The sequence below is a fragment of the Typopeltis vanoorti genome, chromosome 3 (assembly GCF_054136105.1).
Source record: "Typopeltis vanoorti isolate ZY-2024b chromosome 3, IOZ_Tvanoo_1.0, whole genome shotgun sequence".
Classification (NCBI taxonomy): domain Eukaryota; kingdom Metazoa; phylum Arthropoda; class Arachnida; order Uropygi; family Thelyphonidae; genus Typopeltis; species Typopeltis vanoorti.
In genome coordinates, this window is record NC_143551.1 from 99,782,067 (window position 1) to 99,809,052 (window position 26,986).

Here is a 26,986-nt window from a genome sequence, read left to right on the forward strand (position 1 = left end):
TTGTGTTCTATCATCAATGTATGATTTCCTGCTATTTTCTTTGTTTCTTACCATTATCTGTATGTATGATTTCTGCCATATTGTAAACACTATTCTGTAGTCAATGTATGATTTCCCATCAATTCCTTTGTCTACTGATTGTGACATCCTTTGCTATTGTGAAGGTTTAAGCTTTTACAGTTTGCAATAGCTTAAAATAGTATTAATTCTATGTGACTTAAGTCATGACTTCTCCCATAGTTCATCATAGCAGATCATTTCGTTATAACAGTGTTCACTATAGTGTAAGTCTATTTTAATTTATATTTCAGTCCTCTTTCAACTCAATGATCAGCGAGATGGAGTATGAATTCTTTCAGTTTCTTATCTTGCCACATATGCTTGTCTTCCACATCAAGTCCCTTCTGTTAGCATTTGCTTATTCTATTCTTTCAACTTCTTGGTATTCTGTGGGGTTGAATAGAGGATCACATTTGATCCTCTATTCTTTTAAAAAGATCACACTACTCAATCCCAATCTTCTACTGTAGCAAACTTCCCATTCCTGTTTTTATATCTCCAATTTCTTATAAAAGCCTTCCTCTTGTTTTAGCTAACAATGTCCTTTTAAAATTTCCATTCATTGTATATTAGATTTTGAGCCCAAAGGAATCAAATAAAATATGAATTATTACAATAATTTCTAGCATTTAAGTAGTTTATTTTAAGACCACAAAAGATTTCTGTAGACTGATACAATGATTGTGCTTGCTTGATTCTATGTAGCATGACTGTAAATCCTTCAATTTCCTTTACTATTATGATATATACTTGATTCTTTAATATTTGATCCTTCAAAATATGTTTTGGATTTATTCGATTCTCACAAAAGTGAGAATCTTCGATTTATTAGTGTTTTAGGTCATATTTGTTTACTATTTCATTCCATATTTGTGAACTATAAGTAGTGAATTTTTTTCTTCTTTCTGTTGTAATTCTTAATATACTGTTCATTTATAATATTTATTAAAATTTATAAAATAACGGTTTCACACATGTAAAAGAAACTAGAATTTATTAGTCATATATATTTTTTTTTTTTTTTTTTTTTTTGCCTTGCTTCTCATACCACCAACACTAGACACAGTTCATTGGAATCAAAGATATTATGCTACAATAGGTTTAAATTTGATCACCTATTTTTATTTTTTAATCATGCAAAGCTCTATGCCACTGCCCTCTTAATCAAACAAACTGTTTTGGGAAGTAATTGCATTAATTGTTTATAATTAATATATATATATATATATATATATATATTTTTTTTTTTTTTTTTTTAATTTGTAATTACATAACTGCACCTGTTTTGCTGGAACCTGAATAGTATTTCTTTCTACTCATTCAGCTGACAGAAACATGTAGAAGTATACACATGTATGACTCATTCTTGTGTTCATACCTTAAATGTTGTAGCCAATTCTTCTGCTTTCTCCCTGAATAATGCTCATGTTACATAGAGTAAAATATGTAGGCATATTTTTTTAATAAATTCTAGTTTTCTTTACACATGTGAAACTGTTATTTTAAAATATTATGTCTATGCATGTTTCCATTAAACAACTGGTAACTGTCCGTTTATATAGAGAAGTGGGACAAAACATGCTTCTGAATTATGCAGTGAAGCTACTAAAAACTTTTTTCAACTCCATATCTGAGCTGAATATCTGTACTCCAATTGCCTTTCTCATATTTAATTATTGATGGCATTTTCTATAAGTACTGTTATGTACTCTTGACTGTATTCCACTCAAAATATTTATCTCAATTCCTTTCTCAACTTTAATAGCCTCCAGAATATTTTGCAACCTATGTGATATTTATCATCTACATTCCTACCAAAATCTTCCCATGACTTTCACTTTGCTTCTTTTACACATTTCTTTGCTTTCTTGCATTTTTCGTTGTATTCTCTGAGAGCACATACTGATTTGACTTGCCTAGATACAAGCATACTCCAGTCAGATGATAAGTTCCAGACTATCAATAGCAAATCATTGCCTTTCATTTTCACTTGTAGATCCATGCAATGGTTTAATTTAATAGCATTTTTAATCAGGCATAATACAGTATTTGCATACCTGGCGTTAATTTATTTACATCAGTTTCACAAATGAAAAATGTACAATAATTTTTGCTAAAATGAGTTTTCCCATTTCGGCAATATGACTGTCACATTTATGGGTAACTGTAGCATTAACTAGTGTAGCACTTTTCATTTCACTAGAACTTTATCTTTGTTTTTATAGACTGCAACAACAGTAGTTGAGAGATAAATTTAATCCGTGACCTATCTCAGTGTTTGTTACACCATCATTACTAAAATTAATCATTTAATTTGTGTCTAACATAATAGGTTTATGAGTCTTCTTTTTCACTAGAAGTAACAATATTATTACTTTAATTTTTATTTGCCATAAACAAAAAGAAAATAAACAGTTTATAATTCACAGCAAAACACTGAAACACAGAGATGCAGTAAGCACTGATGTCAAAAACAAAATGAGTCCATAAAAACTGTATATCAGTTGATTCACAGCAGCACCATATAAATGGGCATCAGTCAATTAAAAACCACCATATGAGTAATAATTGGAAAACAAAACATCATAATGCAGAGCCTTATTGAACCTTCTTTTCATGATTTCATGAGTACACCATGGAGTTCTGATTTTCCTTGCAAACAACTTCACTATGCTTTTCTGGTTGAGACAATGTTTTCTTCTGAGTCTGCCAATGAATCTTCAAGGTTTGATTATTTTCATACATTTTCATTTTCTTCTTGAATAATATTTGCACAATTGAGTCTAAAATTCACCACAGCATACCAAAAAGCCTCAACCCAAGTTCCATGCCATGCTAAAAGAAATTCACTATAGCAACATATCCACAATAACAAACTGTTCCTGTGGTCATCCCCACAAGTTTGCTATAGTAAGAGTCAACTGTAAATATTCTAAAAGAAGAATCATATCTGATTGCTCTAGATCTCTTGAAATGTGTTTCTTTTGTCAATAATGCAAAAACAGAAATGCTTCTATAAAGACATGTATTAAGTAAATAAAATCCATAAAATTCTCTAATTACAAGTTTTTTTTTTTAAGACCAAAAACATGGTCTTTAAAAAAAAAGTATTATAAACAAAGAGGAATCAAGGTCTGCAAAACCATGATTGACAGAGCAAGTTTAATACTGAAAATTAAATAGGTTACTTCATATATTTATATTTACACTATTGTGACCATCAATGTATTTGCAAATCCCTTAAATAACATATCAAATACTTAATATATACTCACCAATAGAAATGCCAGCATGAGATCCACAGCAATTGATATTAGCCTGGGATATAGCTCCCATACGAAGCTGATCAAAAGCTCGAGTGAAAAATGTTGCAAATGCACTAGCGAATGCCACAGTACGATTTCTTGTTGAACATCCTACAGCAATTCCAATCATGTTCTGTTCAGCAATAAAACACTCAATGAAACGCTCAGGGTGAGCTTTTTTGAATTTCTCTGAAAATGTTGAATTCTTAGTATCACCATCCAAAGCGATGACATGCTTGTTATTGTTTCCTAGCTTAACAAGAGCTGTACCATAGGCTAATCTTGTTGCTACCTGAAAAAAGATATATATATATATATATATACACACACACACACACGTGTTTCACTAACTCCTCAACTTACATGGTTAATTCAATCCAAAGATTTTTGTGCAAGTTGAAAATCCATGTAAGTTGACTAGTGCTTAAATACAATCCATTTTTGACAAATGTTTTTATTTCAAAGGGTAATTAAAGATAAACAGTTTCTGCTTATGAAAACTGAGAAAATGAAAGTTTATTCAGTATTAAAAAAAAAAAAAAAAAAAAAAAAGAATCAGCTAACGCCTTAACGCCTTTTTATTCCTGTATAGGGAGTAGGCGAGGCTGTTTAGCCATATCTAATGGAGACTGAGTGGGCAGTTCAATCTCCACTGGCAGCCAATCAGAGATAGCTGGCCCAAGGCTATCACTAATTAAGTGCCACACAGTGAAGAGAGACGGCTCAACAAGTGCCACCATCTTATGGTCCTTAACACAATATGTTTAATGTCTGAAATAATGTGGGTTCTACGGTTGATTTTCTTGAGTTTACAGGATGAAAAACCAGAGTTTCCGGGAGGAAAAAACCCACTTGCCCATGCCAGAGATCAACTAACTCGGGAACCGGTCGAAAAAAAGGCTTAGAAAAATTTCCTCTAGTCGACAACTAGATTCGAAACAAAGTCTTCCTTCGTGCGGTCAAGCACAGTGGTGTGCAAACCCCACATCCACTGAGCTATACAGACTCTTATTCAGTATATAAATAAGAAAGCATATGTAACTGTAAGAAAACTAATACAAACAGTTTCTTATGAATACTGTATATATTACATATCTGTACTAATGTAATTAGTCTGTACTAATGCAGCTTCTCCTCCCTTCTTCTTGTAAATCAGTTTACAGCATGCAATAGCATCTTGAGTTTGCTCTTGTAAGCATAACGTATTGGCATTTTGCAAGTTGGATTGCATGTCTTCATCCAAATTGCAAAAAAAAAAAAAAAAAAAAAAAAAAAAAAAAAAATTCTTTTCCATTTCTTCTATTAATATACCTATTTTATTGGAAGTGACCACAGGCTGCATTGGGTGAAATTTATCTTTTATAATAGTTCTTACAGTCGATTGATTTCACAAGCACATGCAATGTTTATGAACTTATTATCTTTTTCATGTTGTTTAATAATATCTGCTTTATTCTCTGTAGTTATAATGCACCTTTTCTTTCCACTGAGAATAAGTGCATTTTCATCACATTGTTCAGGCATATTTGGGATTTGTATTTTATTTTCAATAAGCACTACATACACCCTCTGTCCAAAACTGAACTTTTGATAGAAAATAAAACACAGGCCAATTATAATTATTCAGATCATTTATTTCAATCAATATACTCTCCCTCAGCTTCGATATAGCATTTGGCATGGTCAATTAATTCGTTAAATGAGTTTTTTTATATCGGTTTTTGGGATACTGTTGAGGGTAGTGGTTACTGCCGCTTGACGTTTTCAATGGTGTCATATCGCTTTCCTTTCATCGGCATATGAAGTCGGGGGAAGAGAAAGAAGTCACGGGGTGCTAAATAAAGCGAGTGATCCAATACACAAACTTGGTTTTTGCTCAAAAACTGTCTCACAATGTTCGAACAATGAAATGGTGCATTATCGTGCAAAAGTGACCAGCTGCCTGCATCACGATATTCATGCCGTAAGCGACAAATTCTTGCTATCAATCACTTCAAAACTTCAAGATAAAACTCATCATTAACCATTTGGCCAGGCGGAACGAATTCTTTGTGGATAATGCCCTTGGAATCGTAGAAACAAATCGGCATTGTCTTTACTTTTGACTTCTCTAAGTGACTTTTTTTCGGATGCCCCTCTTCTGGTGGTCTCCACTCAGCACTTTGTTTCGAGCTTATACTGAAAACACCACATTTCGTCACCAGTAACGATCGTTTCAAGGAAGTTTGAATCCTTATGAGTGGTTTTAATGAGGTCCTTGCAATGTGTTCAATTTGAGACTTTTTTTTTTTTTTTGGTCATAGGTCAACTTGTGGGGAACAAATCACAAATTCAATTTACGAAGGCCCAAACTCTCAGTCAAAATGTTATGCACAGTTGATTTTGGAATCCCCAATTCATCTTCAATCAATCTCATGGACGATTTCGGGTTTTCTTTGATGAAATCACACACTTTTTGGATGTTAACTTCGCTCAGTCCAATTTTTGGATGGCCCAGCTTTTTGTTGTCCTGAAGCGTCTCACGACCACTTTGAAATCGCTTAAACCACTCATAAACTTGAGTACGAGATAAGCATTCATCACTGTATGCTTTTTGAAGCATTTCAGTAAAACTTTTACCAAGTTTAACACAAAAGTCAATCACCGCTCTCTGTTTGAAACTCATTTTCCAACTGTTCGTCAAAACACACTGTCACTCTTGGCACTATAACTCAGCTTCTAATGAAAAAAAAATGTCAAACAGTTGACACAACACTAATGAAGGTTGGTGCTTTCGACAACAAAAAAAAAAGATACAACAGATGGCATCATTAGTTTCTTCTATTTTCGAAAACTTCAGTTTCTTTTTGGACAGAGGATGTAGGTTCAATAACAAGACGCTTGCATTCAAGGTACAAACAAACAAGATGGTGATGACACTATCACCTGTGCATATTTGTTGGATAGATGATATTGTAGTAGTACTTCCACTTATGGCTAACTGCATGAATCATATGATTCTACATAACTGAAATCTGTGCAAGTCAGGGACTTATTGTATATTACACACAAAACACTCACAATGCAACTTCTTCAAATTCCTAATATAATAGACTCATTTGGAATTAATGCAGTAGTATTACATGAAAAAGCTAGATCATTACTAACTTCCTATCAATAATTTTCCTCCAAATTAATCCTATTTCTCAAGTCCAATATTATCAGATATTATATTTCTACCTTCTAAGGCACTTTTCACTGTATCAACCCACTTAGATCTTGGTCTCCATTGCCCCCCCCCCCTTTTTTTTTTTTTAATAATCCTGGCAAACAACACTTGATTTTCTAACCTCTCCTCTCCATTCTGTTAAAGTCATACCTGAGACTTGCTCTGCTAACATATTCCTGAATATTGTCAAGTCCTTTCTTAATATCCTTAGTTTTAATATATGATATTGTGAAGAATGCCACTGATGCTATCTGTTTACTTCCCTAATCTTTCTCAGAACTCAACTCTCATATCTGTGGTCTCCAGTCTCTGATCAAGAGTTATTTCTAACCTGGCTCTTAGATCCATATGCTAAAACTGGTTTGAACACTGTCCTGTATACAGCTAGTTTAATGGTTTGACTAATTTCTCTTTTTTTCATATCAAAATTCTTACAAAAATAGGCGCATTTGGAATTAAACCTATCTTATGAACCAAATCCATATCTGTTAAAATTTATTCAATATTTTTGATACGATAGTTCACAACCTCACTACATTAAAAGGATTTCATTCTTCGATACATGATTTCGCATGACAGCATTTGTTCTGTAAATTGAAATTAGTGAATTGCATCAAACATGGATTGCCATAAATTCTGAAAGCATCAAGATTGAGTATTCAACTCATTCTCTCTGCTTACCTCCTCTTAAGTCACATCATTACACTCCTCACTTTGTTATGTAAAACCACTGTATGAAACATAAAAGCAATACACTTGAATTTCAATAGAAAACATTAAACACCTTTGTAGAGTAGCTGAACTAACCTTCCTCCTCCCCCACTCATACACACACATTCATTCATTACGAGAGGTTTCAGAACCTATGACAGATTACTATTGTATGTTAGCAATAGAATGAAGAGAGAGAGAGAGAAAAAAAAAGGTATCTACTGTTTTTAACGGTTGGTGTTTATAGTGCTTCAAGAACACAACATAAGGAAAGCTGTTACAGAGGGCAAAGATGGATGGAATAATGGAGGAAGAAATGATTTAATAGGTTTATGAGGGAGGGGGGGGGCTGAAAAGTTCTGATAAACACCTAGAACAAAAATGATATTAAAAGAACTGATATAACCAGAAGAAAAAACTTATCTTAAAACCCCTTAACCCCAATGTTTTATCAAATTGTAATAATTTGTTCTTTTTCTTTTAGGATACATAAGAAGACATGTCAGAGGTTTTGAACAAAGTTGAAAACAGAGAGGTGCAGGCCATCATTGAGTTTTTCTTGCTGCAAGAAAAGTCTGCAACTAAGATTTAGCAAACTTTGTGAGAGACTTTAGTGGACTCTGCCCCAGTGGATCAAAAAAAGTTCCCAGATGGATGACCAAGTTTAAAACTGGGCATCCTGTGACAACAGATACTCACAAATCAGGAAGACCTTCCACAGCAATCACACATGAAAACATAGATGCCATGCATGCCATGATCCTTGATGATAGATAAATATAGTTTGCCCAGAGCTTGTAGATCTCTGCTTGGCATCTTGCAGAATAGCCGATTCATGCTGAAGGGGAGAAAGAAATGAAGGACGTATGAATTGGTCGCCAACACGCAAAATCACGTGCTTTAGAGGTAAAATTTTCCAACTTTTATACAAGCAACATAGTTAACTACGATGATCATAAAAGAGAAGTTAATTTTCCGACGTGTAATAATAAACAACTCATCCCACAATACGGACTGATTACCCTATTATTGGAATGGATTCTCTTCCTGTTGACATGCGCATAAGTGTCGAATCTGTGGGTATACTATACCAGCCAAAAACAATGCAAAGACTCTGGGAATATCCAGGGAATGAGTTGGGGTCATTATCAACCAACATCTGGGCATGCAGAAGCTCTCAGCAAAGTGGGTCCCCAAATGTTTGAATGCCAACCAAAAGAGAGAACATGTGCTGTCATCTCTAGGGATTTCAGGTCATTTTGAGAAATCACGTGCACATTTTTTGGCTCATATTGTGATTGTTGATGAAACATGGCTTCTTCACTGACCCAGAGACCAAACAACAGTCGTTGGAGTGGAGACACAAAAGGTTCTCCATGGCCAAAAAAAGTTCCAAACCCAAAAGTCAGCAGAGATGTTGCTTTTGCAGGACACAATACACCTGCTTGCACTGCTCATGAAACCCAACAGATAATACACAACTTGGGCTTTCAATGTCTGCCTCACCCACCCTATTCACTAGACCTGGCCCCATCTGACTATTTGCTATTCCCAAATTTAAAGAAACACTTGAAAGGAACAAATTTTTACCACAGATGAAGTCATATCTGCAGCTAAGAACTGGTCTATGCAACAAGGGAAAGACTTTTTTTCCTTCAGAGAATTGCAATGATGCAGCAGCAGCATTGTAACAGGTATATAACACCTAAAGGGGGAATATGTAGAATAGCATGTAAGTTACATGGTTCTATCTCAATTACTTCATGATGATTATCACAACTTTTCAGCACCCTCTTGTGTAAATGAATATCAATGAATGCTGCCAATCACACTTTGACAGCTTAGAGGAAAAGTTAAAATTATGAAAATCAGTTATTGCAAAATCCCTTACTTTGGTTAGACTGGTCAGCTACATGAAACACAAGAGCACCATGGTGATATCATTAACTGCAGAGAAAAAACAGATTTCTCAATCCATTCTTGAGATATGTTTCATTAAGTTAGCTGGGACAAAGGCCATTAGTTGTATGTATTCTCTTGCTGGTTTGCAGGGTAAAGTTACACATTGTTACAAAACTGGCTAACTCACCTTCAGTTACATTAACATTATTAGAATTACAGCTTTCAGTGTCAAAACACAAACCTACACTAAAATTTAAAAAAAAAATGTTGTTTACCCTACATACCATATAAAAAGGACAGTTTTTGGCAACTCTTATAAAAGGAATGAGTGCAAAAAAAAGCATTACTGAAAATTTAATAAAATACTAATATTGCTATGCATCATATATAAACATTTAACACATTTGGACATGATCTTAACCCCTGACCCAGCAATATGCAACTGTACAATATATCATGCCAACTTGGCATGCCGTTCCTCATTATTTAAATTTATTCCGCAAAAATAATATTGGTAATGATATATTAAAATTATGCTTAGATTTATTTCTAATTAAAAGTACAGATGCATTCTGCACAGATAGCAAAACTATTTATATGAAACTAAATTTTTTTAACATTGCTTATACACAAGCTTTTGCATGCAGTGAACATTTTGTAAGGTCCCCAATATGATCATAGCAAACATAGTCTTCTAAAGCTTTTAAATCAATTCACCTATATGCTGGCTGTCTTCTGGATCCATTCCTAACATCTTGGCAGCATTAAATACATTTTGCTAGCCTTACCTCATCATTCTCTTTGTGTGTCATTAACACTTAAGATTAGCTCTGTTCATATGTTCCTGAATGCTAACAATGTCAAGTTCCTTTCTAACATATTCTTTTTTAACATAATTCTACTACTGGCACTATCTGTTTACTCCATGATTAATTTCTCACTTATTTCAAATAAACTTATTCAGTTGACTCATATCATAACTTTATTTATTATTTTAATTTCATATTTAATTTGCCACCTTAACTAAAAACTGCACCTAAAAAGTTGAAATGTTTTACTGATTCTATGAGTTCCTATTCAGGATGGAGCTGTTTTTTTTCAACATTCTTGCCTATTTTCATAGTTGGTCTTTTTATTGCAGCTTTTTTTTATGTCAAACTTGCTACAGCAGTTATTTACTTTAGTTAAGGAATCCTACAGACTTGTACATGATTTAGTTGAGTGTAATATCACTTGCAAAATGAGATAAGAATGGCATCTCCAATTTTGATATCAGATTTATGCTACCTACCTTCATGTGATCATACAAATGAACAACAGTGATGATAGTGTACACTCTTGTCCCACACTTGATTTACCGAACCATTTTTCCTTTACTTCCAATTCTAACTACTAACTTACAACTTAATGCAGACTATACGTTACTCTATAGTATTATTATCTGAGACCTCCAGGGAGTCAAGGACTCGTTGAGGGAGGCTATAAATCACCAAAAACCAGTTATCATGCCTCTTAAATTCATTCACACTAGACACACTCACTACCCCAAAGGGCAAATTATTTCACTTACTCACTGATCTCTTGAGAGAAAAACCTAGCTCTTACCCCTTTCTTGACTGTGAACAAACTTAACTTCCATGGATGCTCCCATGTTCTCTCCCTGCTTTCCATATAACAAAAAATTTCATCAAGTTCATATCCTATAACACCTATTCAAAAGTGTTTATAGATCTATCACATCACCTCTCTTTCTCCTGTTAACCAGATTCTGCAATCTGCAGACTCACAATCTATCCTCATAATCTAAATCCCATAATCCAGATATAATCTTTGTAACACTCTTCTTTGCCCTTTCCACAGCTTCTTTACCCCCCATGAAACCCAGGAGACTAAATCTGCACACAATAATCCAGGTGTGGTCTTATCAAAGTCTTATAAAGAGGCAAAATGACTTCCTTATATGTCAAGGTTGGCTTCAACATCGCAATTATCCTCCGAGTTGTATTTGCAACTTTTGCTATGTGATCTTTGAACCTTAAATTCCAATATACCATTGAAATTCATTCAGATCATTTTGTAATTGCTGAAAATCAGTAGCATCCCTGACTATCTTCACATCTTTAGCAAACAATTGCACATCTGATGATAGATTCTGCCTGATGTCATTAATGTATAGATAGAAGCACTTTTTCAAAGATTCCCATGCATTGCTGACATTTTTCCCATTCAGTAACTGATACCATAGGACCAAAGATAGTATTCTCCTAAGTTGATCATACTTTCCAGCTTTGTAGTTCAGCATGTAACATGTTTTAATTGGAGCATAATACAATTAGATACTTCCCAAGAAAGTATAGCATGATCACTGTCACCAATTGGTGGTAAAATTGCCATATTCTTGACAGAGATCCCCCCCTCTGATGCTATGAGCAAATCCAACACTCTTTGACCTTGAGTTCCTTCTTTCACATGTTGCTTGAGAAAGTTGTCTTACAACAATTCAATAAATTCCTTTTCTTTTTTATCATGAGATTTCTCTTCAACCCAATCAATGTTTGGAAAATTAAAGTCACCCATAATGATCATTCATTTTTGGTACCCATAAGGCTAAATTGGCGATGCATTTCTTCGCCCCCTGCAACTGAGCCACCAGGTCTGTAACAACACCCCCACCATATATTTCATACCAGATAGACTCAAACTCACCGCTGCATGGGACATTGTTACTATTATTGTTTTCTTGTGTTTCTACCCTAAATGGACTTAAGTCATCTGATATCATCAGTAGCACTCCTATCTCTTCTGTCATTCCTAAAAATAGTATACCCATTATACTCTATCCCACTTACCATATCCGACTCTGATAGCCAGGTTTCACTAATGCGAACAATCTTAGGCCACAATGTATTCAATAAAAGCAATAAACTCAACCCTTTGCTTCTAATGCTTGTTTCTAATTTCTAATATTAGTTGATTAGCCTTTTTTTTTACTCTCTTCACAGTGTGAATGATTAAGGATCTGTCCTATAGTTCACTATTTTGTTATTCTTTTCAATTTCTGACATTCTGCATTGATCATTCCTTACATTTCTTTGCAATATTTTCTTTCTAGAATGTCAAAACATGATTTTAATGATGCTTTCAATTTCTAGAAGGTGTATTATTAATGAATGTCCTTATAATGGTTTCATGCATTTCTCCTGGGATTATCAGATAACAGTAGACAATCTTTCACCATTATTTAATAAAAATAACTTTTTAGCTAATATTCCATTTTACAGAATTAAGTCTTCACCTAATATGAGTACTCTTCTGGAAGAACTTAATACTTATAATCTTAAAACTTTTTTTTTCCTGTCTGAAAACACTTTCCATCATCTTTGAAACTAGCTTAGTCGATACACCAAGTTCCCTCAACTTTTAACCACAATTTTATAGTGGTTATTCTCTCCATGTTTTCTTTATGAAGTTACCTTAAACTTAAAGATCACCATAATACATTATCAAGATTTATGATGTCCTTTTAACTGAAGGTAAGTTTACTATTCTCATATAGCAACAGCAGTATTTTTTACTCCAGGAAAGATTCATTGCCCTCCCAGTATTAAATGTTATATTATTTCCACCCAAAAGATACACTAACAAAGTGGTTGTTCAATAACTCGACTTTATTTGCAGTAATTTTCCTATCATCTGAATTCATAATACATTATAGAATTATTCTTCATTACTTGCCAAATAAAATAATGCCCCAGGATTTTCTTCATTGGCTTTTTTCTTTTATAATTCAGTTTTGTTTTCTTTAATACAAAGTCAATTTTCTATCCTGCACTGCTCATGTATTTCATTTAACTTCCTTTATTTCCTCCACATTTTTTTTTTAATGTAATTACTGAATTTATCAAGTTTATCCAATTTTTCAATAGTAATGTTAGATTATTCTAAGAGTAATCTAACATTACTATTTTTAAATACTGATTCCCCAGCATTACTGACATCTACCCCTCTAATTTGTCAAGCTAATAGCACTTCAAGTTTGTCTTCTAAGGTTGTCACGACATCCTGCCCTGTAGTTTCATATATCCCTTCCTCAGAGAAACCTTCACATGACTAAAACCCCCATGGCAGGAACACAGTCACCACTTTCTCTTGCTTACTTTCTCTCTCCAGATGAAAAGAGGATGCCTCTTTATATTCATATCATTTAATATTATTAGCAAACCTAACAATCTCAAACCACGGAGTTCCCCCTCCCTCGAATCAAAGATATTCTGCATCAATTCTATAAATTCTCTTCAATTTGCTGTTTTCTGGTTGTTCTAGTTAAAATTTCCCATAAAAATCATTCATTTCATACCTGCATTAATTCATCAATGCCTTTCATGTCCATTCCCTAATACAGCCTATGCCTGTCATGAAGATGTAGGAACTCTTGGAATGTCTTGTTTTCCTCCAACTCTCACTAACTTTAATCCGATTGCCATGGGGCATTTCTTGAATTTCCATTTTTACCAGACTTAAATATGTTCTTCATATTTTGCAGGTCACTTTATGCCAATAATTTTTGAGTAATTCATATTTGACTAATACCATAATCTGACAAATATCATAATCTTTCCCTTTATTCCTGATACTTTAATATTAGAAATAAAAGGAAACTAATATTCCTAATATTATTGAAAATCTGAGCTCTCTCCACCGTCAGACTTACCAAGTATTAAGTGGCATTCATTCTCTTTACTTCCAACTGATTTCTACACAAACCATGAATGACTTTTCTTGAAAAAGTTTTTGTTCAATGAACTCATAGAAAAAGGCCTTCTAGTAAAGGCCTTTTTCTGGAAGAAATAATGATTCATATTAAAACTGTTTTTATTTCCTGTAATGTGTTATGTGACATCTGGCAAATCAAGCACAAAAATTTACATTAACCTTTCTTAACAATTCATATAGAAAAAAAAATGTTCAATTAAATTTAAGAGTATGAAATACCTTTTCTCCAATTTTGTAGTTTGGAGGTTCAGAGAGTTGAATACTGTTAATATCAACAACAGGTGAATCCTCGACTGGGGGATCTGGTGATAACATTACAGTATCAGATGAAATTAACTGGGAAATAGCATTAATCGCACCATCTGCTTTTTCTCCCAGAGGCTTCCCATGCCAATTTTCTTGATCTTCAATGCCTGGAATGAATGAATTTTATTTAATTATTTCAGACTTAATTTTATAATTTGTGAACAGACGAATCAAATTAATACCAATACTCTTATAAATAAATTGCATCTCAACTCCATCTTCACATGAAAAGCTTAATACATGTTAAAATTAGTTTTTGCCATTCTTTAAACATCATTCAATAAAAATACTGTGTTTAATTGGATGCAATGGTTAAACAAAGACAAAAACATGTATACAATGCATTCTTGGTTATACAGATGAAGTGGAGGGCCAGTAACTGAAATACAGATACCGTATTTTTTGCCTTATAAGAATGCACTTTTTTGTACTTAAAATTTATCTGAAAATTAGGATGTTACTATAAGCCAAATGAGTCTTATAAACGCGTACATCTTATACACTGATGTGTTCTTTATGTATGCACAGTTACAGCGCATCATTACTTGTCAGTAATGATGTGCTGTGACTTTATTCAAAGTAATCACACATTACCATGCAACTGAACAGCTGCATGGTCAGTAACGGTCATGCATTTAAAGTTGTAATCAATACATTATATTTAAATTTTTTTTTTTATAACCCATGGATTCTACAACATACAGACGTAGCTATACGATTGCATTTAAGCATAGTGTGATTGAGTATACAAAAAAGAATGGCAACAGGGCAGCAGAGCAGCACTTTGGGCCTCTGCCTACAGAAAAAATGGTATGGACTTGGAGGAAACAAAAGCAATAATTAATAGAAACAAATTCTAAAAAACACAGTCTCTGCAGAAAAATGGCCAGAAATTGATAATGAATTAAAAACTTGGATAATGAATCAAAGAAGATCGGGTTCCTACATATCTACAAAAATGATTATTCAATGAGCAAAATTATTGGCAACAGAAAGAAATATCAATTTTACAGTCACCATCATGGTGCTTTAGATTTATGAAGAGAAATGACTTATGCATGCTTGCATAAACAAAAATATCACAAAAAATGCCAGAGAAATTCTAAAATAAAATTGTTGAGTTCTACAGATTCATCATAAATGCTAGAAAACAAGATAATTTTGAACTTTCACAGATAGATAAAATGGATGAAGTGTTTCTGACTTTTGATGTGTCCTCGAATAAGACTGTTGACTCCAAAGTTTAAAAAAAAATATATATATATATATATATATGTATATATATATATATATATATATATATATAGTTAAAACTTCTGGTCATGAAAAAAACCACTTACTGTTGTTTTATCTTGCTGTTGAATGAAACAAAATTGTCAACTTTTTTAATTTTTAAAAGAAAAACTTCCCAAAGGAGTTTACATTCATATTCATGCAAAAGGATGAATAGATGAAGAAGGGATGCACAGTTATGGATAAAGAAGGAATGGTCCAGACGTCCTGGCAGTTTATGTCAGAAACCTGCTTTGTCAGTATAGGATCAGTTTAGATGCCATAAAACAAGCTGCAAAGAATGACCTTTACAAAATGAATACAAAAATAGCTGTAATCCCAGGACTTGCCACCATGCTTCACCCTTTAAGATATATTGATAAATGATAAACAAATCATTTAAAGGATTTATGAGGAAAAAATGGGTCAATTAGATGCAGTCTCTAAATTTTGAGGAAACATTCATGCAGGGGGGGGGGAAGGCCACAATTTCGCAGGTGTGTGAATGAGTAAAGAGTTCATTGAAGTGAAACCTGAAATTAATATAAAATCTTTTCAAAAGTGTGGCATTAGTAATTCTCTTGAAGGTACGGAGGACCTATTATTTCAAGACAGCAATAACTGTTTCTGATGAAGATGAATAAATATTTGAAAAGATTAATGAAATTTATAAAAAGTTATTTTGTTTATATTATATATTAGAATTTTTAATGATTCAATGATTTTTTTAAGAATTTTTTTAATCTAATAAACACATAATACATGTATTAAAATTTAAAATAAATTACTATTTACATGAAAATTTGATGCATAATTTGTGTATCTTACAATGCAAAGAATATATTTTTTCTCAAAAATTTTGACGTGAAAAATGTGATGCACTCAATACAATGGCATGTCTTATAATGCGAAAAATATAGTAATCAAAAAAATGTGGATATTCCAAACATTACACTATACTGTACAAATCGAGTAGAGAACACCTCAAAAAATACAGGGAACCCTTTAGTAAATTCAATAACATTCAACTTCAAGTTAATTAGCAATCGTAATTTTTCAATTTCTTGATAGCAAGGATTTAAGAATTAATTATACACAGAAAAATATTATTATGTGACACCTCTAGGGAGTCCAAGGACTCGTCTCAGGAGAGCACTCTACTCTGCCTTGCTAAATACATCTCACCCTCTCCACTACTACTCAATTCTTAGTACAACACTACTAGTACCATCAACACCATCTACCGCCCATCATCACCAACAACAGCATTTTTTGTCTGTAAAATTGTGTGTTCTGAAGGCCGATTTGTTTGTAAGCAGGATGAAAAACCCGAGTTTCTGGGTGGAAAAACCTTGCTCCCTCCATATGAGATCGGCTAACTCACCTTCAATTGAAAAAGTCTACGTAAGGATTTTATATCCTGACAAGAATCGAACCCAGGTTTTTTCCAATCGAAGGGCACAATGTTCCACTGTTTTTCCAATTGAGTTGTGGAGGCACATATATTCTTTGAAACACGTAATAACCATTACTATTATTATTTTTATTTATTTATTTTTATTACCAAAAGTCATTCTGAAGGCATACATTCAATAAACCTAGAAAATACAGATTTTTTTTTTTTTTTTAGAGGTGTGCGATTTTTCCCTTTTGAATCAGTACTTTTAAAATTAAAATTTGCTCAGAAATTAAAACACTGAGAACATTAAAAAAAATCATATAAAGATGATATGTGAATGATATCTATGAGAGTATGCTATATTGGTAAATTAAGTACCAAAATTAAGATTCAAATTTAAAACCAAATCTGCAAGAAAGAGGGGAGAAAAGGAGCAAATAATATTTAATCTGGCATTTTTTTTCCCTGCTATATATATTCTAACAAAATAAGAAATTTTTGTTAAGTCCTAATCTAATTTCAATACCTTAATTATGATTAAGACTTGTGATTTGGACATTAGACACATGTATTATTTGAAATTAAGTATGATAATTCTGGCTAGGTCTTTCACCAAATTAGGCACTATCATAACATAATTTGCACAATTGCAGATACACAACAGACAGACCTGTTAAAGAAATACAAAGGAATTATACAAAATTATATTTAATTATTTTACTTTAATTTTTAATTAAGTTAAAATTTAATTATATTTTATTTAATTTTTATATTTAATTTAAGAGGTCCACCTTTTCAGGTAGACCTCTTAAATTAACTTCAAGTTATTTTTTCTTTTTACTTCAAGTTATATTTTTTATATCTTTTTTAATATTAGTCCCATATGAGATGTCAGACGTGCAGATAAGTTAAGAAAAAAGGAACTTGTGTTTTTGAACACCTGGAGGTCACAGTCCTTGGGATTAACAGTTTGAGGAAGAATGTTCCAAAGAATATAAAGGTGCTCCACATCCAAGATGGGATTCACACTGAGGTGTTTCCAACTAAAGGAAATTTATTAACAATGCAGGCAACAGGTTTTCTTCTCAAAAATTATTTTCATCCTGTAGGATAGACAAACTTGCCAGGGAATGCATTCAATTCACAGGCATTCAAGATAGGATTAACAACATTACTATAGTATTAATTAGGTTTCTATTAAACCAAATTACTTGGCTGTGACAGGCCATTAAGCTACCCATTGAAGAATGATGAGATGGTCATTTAAAATGGCTTTGTCAATCCTTCATTACTCATATTTGAACCAAAAAATGAAAGAGAAAAGATCTAGAGGAAAATTAAGTAGTTAGGGTGCCCTTAGATACAATAATGTGGAGTGATCAAGTTGAGACCAAAGAAATGAAGAAAGAATGAGGAAAACTAGTAATGAAGTCTTAATTGTGTTGGACTATTGTAGTATAGTATTCTGAACATCCTCTGAGGGTGCACTCTAAAAATATAGTGTTTAGATCTTTTTATGCTATTCACCAAGGACTTACTCGCATAACTTGAAACTGGATCTTCTTCTTCTTCTGCAGCTTCTCCCACTTAAGTGGGGTCACTGTTGATAATGAGTCTCCTCCACACCTTCCTGTCTTGGGCTGTCACCACATCTTGGTTCTTCATCCTCAAGTTCTCTTCTACCAGCTCCCTCCATCTCTTCTTTGGACACCCACACTTCCGCCCTTCCTTGCACATCCATCTGCATGCCCCTTCTTCCCACATATTCGTCCTCCCTCCTCATCACATGACCAAACCATCTCAACCTTGCCTCCTGTATTTTCGCTCCTAAGTTCGTAACTTTCACTGTTCCCCTGACATAGTCATTTCTCAGATGATCCTTTCTGGTCACACCGCACATCCACTTAAGCATTCTCATCTCTGCTACTTCCATCCTACTGATGTTATTTTTCCTCGGGACCACAGTTTCTAGAGCATATGTCACAGCTGGCCTCACTACTGTCCTATAGATTTGCCTTTCAGATTGATCGGCACCCTCTTATCGCATAACACTCCAGCCATCTCCCTCCAGTTCCTCCAACCCGCTTGTATCCGGCATCCCACTTCCTTCTCAGCTCCTCCATCTTCTTCCACTGTTGAACCTAAGTATCTAAAGTCTCTCACCTTCCTGATGACATTTCCTTCCAGCTCCAGATCTGTCTCCTGTCTGCTGCCCACTGTGCAACACACATACTCTGTCTTACTTCTGCTCAGTCTCATATCTCTCTCTTCCAGTACTTTTCTCCATCTTTCCAGTTTAGTTCCTGCCTTCTTCTCTTGAATCTGCACACAGCAAGATGTCATCGGCATACAACATTGTCCAAGGTGCATCTTCTCTCACCTCCTCTGTTACCACCTCCATCACAATATTAAAGAGAAACGCCCTTGATGCAAGCCAACTGTTACTTGAAACCTTTCTGTCTGTCCCAGACAGGTCTGAACACTTGTCTTCACATTTCTGTACATTTCCCGCAACAACCTTACATATTTCTCCTGCATCTTCTTCTCCCTCAGACACCTCCAGACTTCTTGCCTTGGCACGAATGTCAGATGTAATGCCAGATGTAGCTCCCTTTGTTTCTCTTGATACTTTTCCATCATCTGCCGTAACCCAAAGATAGCATCTGTTGTTGATCTACAAGGCATGAAGCCAAATTGTTCCTTTGCAATCTCCACCTCCTTCCTCAATCTACCATCAAGAACCCTGTCTAGGATTTTCATTGTGTGGGACATCAACTTTATTCCTCTGTAATTTTTACAGTCTTGTGCATCCCCTTTACCCTTGTAGATGGGGACAAGAGTACTCTTAACTTGAAACTGGATAGTTTCTATTATTGCTTAGCATATTCACTATGTTGAAATAAGTACTGGGATGCTTCCACCAACACATGGTCTCTATACTGCTAATAAACAAACATATATGTAGAGTTGCTTGTACATTTATATACTGTTAATGGCACATGGAAAACTTAAGGGGAAAAAAGTTATCATAGAATGCCTATCAGTAGCCTATCTATTTGTAACACTAAAAAAGACTGCATCACTTAAAAATTATGGCAACATTTGTTACTTATATGTGAGGATGCCATTTCAGCCAAGAACATCCAAGAAACAACTGAAAGATCAAATAGTGCTTGGAAAAAGCTGTACAGAATTTTCAGCAATCTGTTTATGAAAAGGATCATCCAGAAGAAAGAATCAGAAATCATTAGTGGTGGGATGCTATGTGAAGCATGGCATAGTCTCAGTTTCTATATTTAGACTATGTGCAGGTGCCATTCTATATACATAGAAGCTACATGCAAGTTGAACATCCATCATGGCAATCAACATAGCATAACATGGATGTAAAGACCATCATGACTAGTGCATAGAGCATTGGAAGTCTGAAATATGGAGCAAATTACATGGACCAGATATCCCTTTTCTGATTGAATAGACAAATGAAGATGTGGAGGATAACTAGAAACACAATATGCCTGAGGTGTAATTGTCTGGAACGTTGAATGCCAAAAGACATATGAAAACATTTTTGGATAATACAATTCTTCCAATACTGGAAAAGTTGTATAGAACAGACAACCAATGTCTCTTTTGACATCACAATGTACCATGTCCAAACATGGACTGCATGTAACATGGAAAAACTTACTGACCTGCACAAAGCCCTGATCTCAACAGAACACCTTTGGAATGAACTGGAAGTGTGGGAAGCTGCAAATTCCAGACTAACGTATCCAACAATTATACATGAACTAATAATGCTGAAGAAAGAATGGTCCAAACCTACTTCAGTCACCATTACAACTGGTAATGTGTCTAGAAAGATAGAAAGTATGATCAGAACAAATGCAAGTGAGATGTGTGCAATTTAGTTTTCTCTGTAATAGTGCTATCCCAAATCTTTCAACACAGTGCCAATTACATTAAAATAAAAATCAGTAATGATGCAAGATAAAAAATTTACGGTCTATGTTAGTCAAAATAATATAACATGCAATATTATTAAAAAAAAAAAAAAATTACACATTAATTTTTATGACTAGAAAAAAGCGTTTACATACCAGGAATTCCTCGGCCCTTATATGTTTTGGCCACAATAGCTGTGGGCTGGCCTTTAATATAGGATGCATCATGCAGTGCCTTACAAAGAGCATCCACATCATGCCCATCAATTACATATGTATTACAGCTAAAGACAAAAGCAGAATAACATATAACAAGAGAATTTATGACATTACTTTCATATTTAAAAGTACAAAATAAGTGATTCCAATTATATACATTTTCTGTGAAGCCAATAAATTAATATTTAACAGTCTAAATTTGCACTTCTTAACGACTTATTGTGCTCCGACAAGTTATTGGCTGAAAATATTCCTTGTAAAAATCATACTTCACAATCAACTATGGTGACACATTTGACATAAGAATGTAAAAATATAAAGACTTCACAAATCCAAAACTGGTTATAGTGGTAATTTTTTCAATAAGATAAAAACTGAGGGAGAGGGTACAAGTGCAGTATTTTATATAATCATCCCCTCAAAGGTATGTGGTAAGGAGTTTATGAGTAGCAATGACCTAAGAGCTATGACAGGAATTGTGTAGCTGCCAGCAAGTCAACCCCCATCCACTTCCTCATCCCTTCAAGAAAGAGAGGTGCCAAACTAAAAGATACCCTAGTACTTTATTGGCAGGTGGAGGGGGAGGGGGCTGGTAACCACTTGCTGTAAAAATAAAGACAAACTCAGAAGCATCCAAAGAAAAAAAAAGCAGGATGGTTTATGTGCATCCTAGTCTTACACCTGATTTTGCATCAAGTCATCTTCTGATACTTTCCTTTATTTCCAACTCTTAACTAACAGTTTAAATAAAGATGTAAATTAGTAGTCAGAAATGAAATAAGTACAGCAAGAGCACCCATGGCTTGATGCAAAATCAGGTGTAAGACTAGGGTACACATATCTTCATTCCTATTCATCATCAACATGGATCACATAAAATGGGCATTAAACCTAATATCATAATCAATGATATCAAACAGCTCTGCTTTATGCTGATAATGTGCTCCTGAACAAATCAAGCATCTCCATTATTGTTTAACTAAACTGAATATAACAGCTGTTAAAAATTTAGTATGAAAGCAGCCATAAAAAGAACAAACTATGAATTATTTAGCATTCAGCATGTGCAATACAATAAAGAATAAAAACATATGAACATGAATATAATATAAAAACTATAATTGCATGTCTAAGCTTCTGATCCATTCTAATGTTGGATCAAGTGATTTTCTTCAAGCACAGCTTGAAGAAAATCACACAGTCCACCCTGATAATCACTCAGGCTGCATTCAGCAGAAAGGTGTTTTTCCCACTTAAATAAAAAGTCCACACATATTCCATGATTCATATGAATCTATTCAGGATTACCCATGCTGTATGGCAAAGTTCAAGAACAGAAGATTGGTTACTAATACCATGAAACCACATTTGCAGTTGAGGATCATCACATTTTGTATCCTACCATTTTGTCCATTCTTCACTGCAGATGAAATTATTTGTAACTAAGTTTTCTGCATTAAGGGTAAAAGCTGTATAATTAAGAGGAGACCCCCACATAGTCTTTAAAGGAATGCAGAAAACCGACCAGGGCTTCTGACTTAATGTCCAATCCTCACCTTCTCGTGGTGCACCCTGTTAGGTATCTACCTGGATACTGAACGAATGAGGATGGGCTGGCAATTTGGGATTAAGCCGACCAAATTGTAATCCTTATTGGCTTACACCAAAAGAATGATGGTACAACATGACAGAATTTCATGCCAGCTGAGACGTCGCCTGGATAAATAAGGCCCCCCCCCCACTGTTTTTGCCAGGGAACCAGTATAAACAGTGAAAAGTCAGCTACTGGAACAAATCTGAAAACACACCCCAGCTCAACATCAGAGTTAAAAATCAGTATTATTAACATAAGAAGGCTGAATGGCAAAGAAATGGAGCTAGCTGAGGAATTAGATAAGCACCAGTTTGACATACGTTCGACAACAGGAAACTGAAACAAAAAAGACAAAAACTGGTGAGATCTTTCTGAGCAATAAATACAAAATGTTATATTCAGGCAATGACAATCAAAGAAAAGAAGGAGTAGCCATAGTATTCAACACTAAACACGAGGCTAATCATCTTGAATGGTAGGCAGTTTCAAGTAGAGTTATGTGGGCAAATATCAGAATAGGGAACTGGACAATGAGACTTATTTGTGCCTATGGTCCCACAGGAACCATAGGCACAAATTCCTTCACTTCTACTAGGGTAGAAGTGAAGGAATTTTTTTAGGCTTTAGAGAAAGCAACTGACACAATGAAAAATGAAAAGTTGGTCCTTGTTGGGGATCTAAATAGCAGAGCAGGAGATGATTGTCAGACATACAAAAATATTTGGAAAAATTTGGAGAAAAGAGCAAAGCTAATAATAATGGCAAATACCTGTTGGATTTCTGCTCAGGACATGGACAGGTTATTACTAATACCATGTTCCAACATAAAAATGTGCACAAATTCACATGGAGAGAAGAGGCAAGGAATAAGAAACGTCTCATTGACTATGTTATTGTTGATAGTGATGTTTTCTCCCTAGTGCAGGACATCAGAGTGTACAGAGAATTTGAAATTGGAAGTGATCACTATTTAGTCTTGAGCAGGATAAAATTCAATTTCATTTTGAAAAGAAAAACATGTAAGAAAGTTTGAAAGCAAATAAAAGTTGAGCAACTCTCAGATATGAACTGTAGACTAAAATACACAAAGATTATTGAAGAAAAAATGAAAGAGTTTAAGAACAGGAACGAAACCTTAAGAGATTCAGTGGCAAGCATTGAAGAAAACCCTGATTGATTCAGCCAGAGAGGCACGTGGTGAGGTTGTCTGCAAGGATAGGAAAATCAGAACTCCCTGGTTAACACAGGAGGTTAAAGAAGCAGTGAAGGAAAAGAAGAAAGCATATCAAAAATTCCTGGCAAATAAGTCTGCTTATGCTCTTAGAGAATACAGAGACAAATGTAAGAAAGCTAAACACTGTGAAAAACTAACTAAACAAAAGTCATGGGAAGACTTTGGTAAGAATATAGAAAATAAATATCAAGAAGATGGCAAGATATTCTGGAGGGTTGTTGAAGAAGCTCAGAAATGGAGAAAAGAGTGCTGTGAAAGGAATTAGAGAAATTAGTTGGAACACTAAATCAGCTGTATATAAGACAGTGTTCAAAGCAGTTTTAACTTATGGATCTAAGAGCTAGGTCAGAAGTAAAACAGTTGACCAAAGACAAGAGACTGCAGATATGAGAGTCCTGAGAAAGATTAAGAGCATGAACAGATGGCATCAATGGCGATATCATATTAAACACGAGGATATTAGGAAAAAACTTGACATTGTCAGCATCCAGGAATGCATCAGCAAAGCTAATCTGAGGTGGTATGGTCACCTAAACAGAATGGGAGAGGAAAGATTAGCAAAACAAGTGTTCTCTACCAGGTTGGCAGGAAAACGACCCAGGCGAAGACCAAGATATAGGTGGATTGATACGGTAAAAAGTGCCTTAGACGATAGAAATATAAGGTCTGATAATGTTGGAGTCTTGACAAGTAACAGACTGATTTGGAGGAAAGTTGTAGATAGGAAGTTAGTAATGATGTAAAAATTATTCATGTAGTACTATCATATCCTCTACATCCCTGAGGGTACATGGCAGGAATTTGATGATGATGAGTTTTCTGCATCATGTATTGGTGGTCGTCAAGATTTTAATTGACTCATTCTCAAGCCTGGGATGTCCTTGTGCACAAGGTGAAGCGGACCGTTACTTATCTTCTTGTACTCTCAAAGGAGAGCATCAGCTCTCGGAAGATATGGATGATGTTGCTCAAGGAATGGCTGCATTCAAAGAATGGCTCAAGGTAAGAAGCCAATAAGTATTCATAGATTTGATTGCACAGATATCAGCTACAGAATGTTATTAAGCTGAGCATCAATGAGCTTTCTGCATTGAGCCAAAGAGGTGTACAAGTAAAATATTTGAGTTATTTAGACCCCGTGTTTTGTGAAGATGGCAAATTTAAATATAGAAAGAGACAACAGGATAAAAATCGAGCTAATATGGTGGAAAGCCTGTTGAACAAAATTATGTGAAATAAGAGAGAAATTAGCAGTATATAAGATAGTGTTTGAACTGATTTTAACTTATGGAGCTGAGAACTGGGTTTTAGATATAAAGCAGCTGTTCAAAGACTAGAGATCACAGATATGAATTATGGGAAAAATTAGGAAGGAACTTGATATTGCCAGCATTCAGGAATGTGTAAGCAGAGCTAACCTAAAGTGATGTCACTTAAACAGAATGGGAGAGAAAAGGTTAGCTAACGTGAAGATGGTGGAAAAAAGACCAAGATCTAGGCAGATTAAAGCAGTGGGAGGTGCCCTAAAAGAGAGAAATAATAGATATGGTAATATTGGAGTGCTGACAAGTGATAAACTAATTTGGAGGACAAATGCTACAAGATTAGTAATCATGTGGTACTGTCACAGTACTCTGTATTCTCCTTAAAAGTACATACTAGGGTAAGAGAGAACAGCTTGTGGAGTACTGATATATAGTTAAACCATTTTCTGGTAATTTAAAAAATAGCAATACAGGCAACACAGAAACACAAAAACTATGGGAAGCTGAGGAAAACATAGAGGTCACATGCTAACTATTCCAAGAAAATATTAAAAATCTATAAAAATATGACTGACTTCAATACTTATCTCAAATTCCTGTTTCTTTTGACATGAATGAAAAACCTAAACATAAGTAAATTAATAAAATGAACAGTAGAGGTGGTTCTCAGAAAAAGATCAAAGGATAAAAGTGTGTGGTGGTGGTGCGGGGGGGATTATGAAATACCAGCAGCTACAGAAAAGCTTGCACACTACCTTTGCAGTAACAAAGGTAGCTTTGTTATTCTCAGAGAATTAAAGAGATACTCAGAGAATTAAAACAAATATTAAAAAATTATAGTAAGGAAAGCTTCAAGAGTTTTCAGACAGGTTGATTAGTAATACTAAAATTGATCTATGAATATCAAAACATAATTTATAAATAAATGAAACATTTGAATAAACCAGAAAAGATGCATCTGAAATTTCATGGATCTCAAAAGAATGGATGTGCAAGCGAAGTTAGTATTACCCAATACTGTTTTTTTGAACTTAAGTAAATAATATGGAAATTGAAAATGGTAGAATTCATAGAAACTTTATATACATCAACAACAAAAAACAGCAGGAATAGATGGAATTGGTACCTCACAATTAATTAATTACAGTGATATTCCTTTAAAAAAAATTATTAAACCTGTTAAAGGTGTGCTGGATTACTCGCAGTGTACATCAAAAATGGAAAAGCTAATATATCAATATTTAAGAAAGGTGATAAAAATATAAAGATTATAGGGATATTCGAAAGTTTATTTTTCACTTGGTTAGACTATAATAAACTTAGTTTAATCCTTTATCCAAGTGTGAGCAAACAAAGTTTGTGCCTGAAAATATCTTCAGGACTGAATATGGTGTTGTACTACCTTACTCGGGGTAAGGTAGTAACAACACCAGGCAACTCATAGCAAAGGTGGACCAAGCTAACAACACTCCTATCCCAGTATCTCCCATAATGCAAAACACATCTCCTTGTGGATATGTATAATATTATGCATTAAGGGATTGGCCACTACCCAGACTAGTTTCGACCTTCAGTGGAAGTCAGGCCCTGAGGTGGAGATACCAGGCAGAAGCAATAGCAAGGTCATCTTTAAATGCATAACATTATACATATCCACAAGAAGATATATTTTGCATTATGGGAGATACTGGGATAGGAGTGTTATTAGTTTGGTCCACTTTTGCTACGAGTTGCACTACCTTACTCCAGTAAGGTAGTACAACACCATATTCAGTCCTGAAGATATTTTCA

The 26,986-nt window shown here is 34.3% G+C and overlaps 1 protein-coding gene across 1 annotated transcript in view; it reads right to left on the bottom strand.

Annotated features, from left to right (window-relative positions):
• The window catches only part of LOC150108415 (transketolase), a 154,403-nt gene that overhangs the window by 59,902 nt on the left and 67,515 nt on the right, over nucleotides 1-26,986 (bottom strand). Inside the window, exons 6-8 of the mRNA XM_090415830.1 lie at nucleotides 21,040-21,167; nucleotides 14,179-14,372; nucleotides 3,336-3,657 (exon numbers count right to left, since the gene is read on the bottom strand). Of these exons, the coding sequence (XP_090271956.1) occupies nucleotides 3,336-3,657; nucleotides 14,179-14,372; nucleotides 21,040-21,167 (644 nt within the window). The remainder of the gene's footprint in view (nucleotides 1-3,335; nucleotides 3,658-14,178; nucleotides 14,373-21,039; nucleotides 21,168-26,986) is intronic.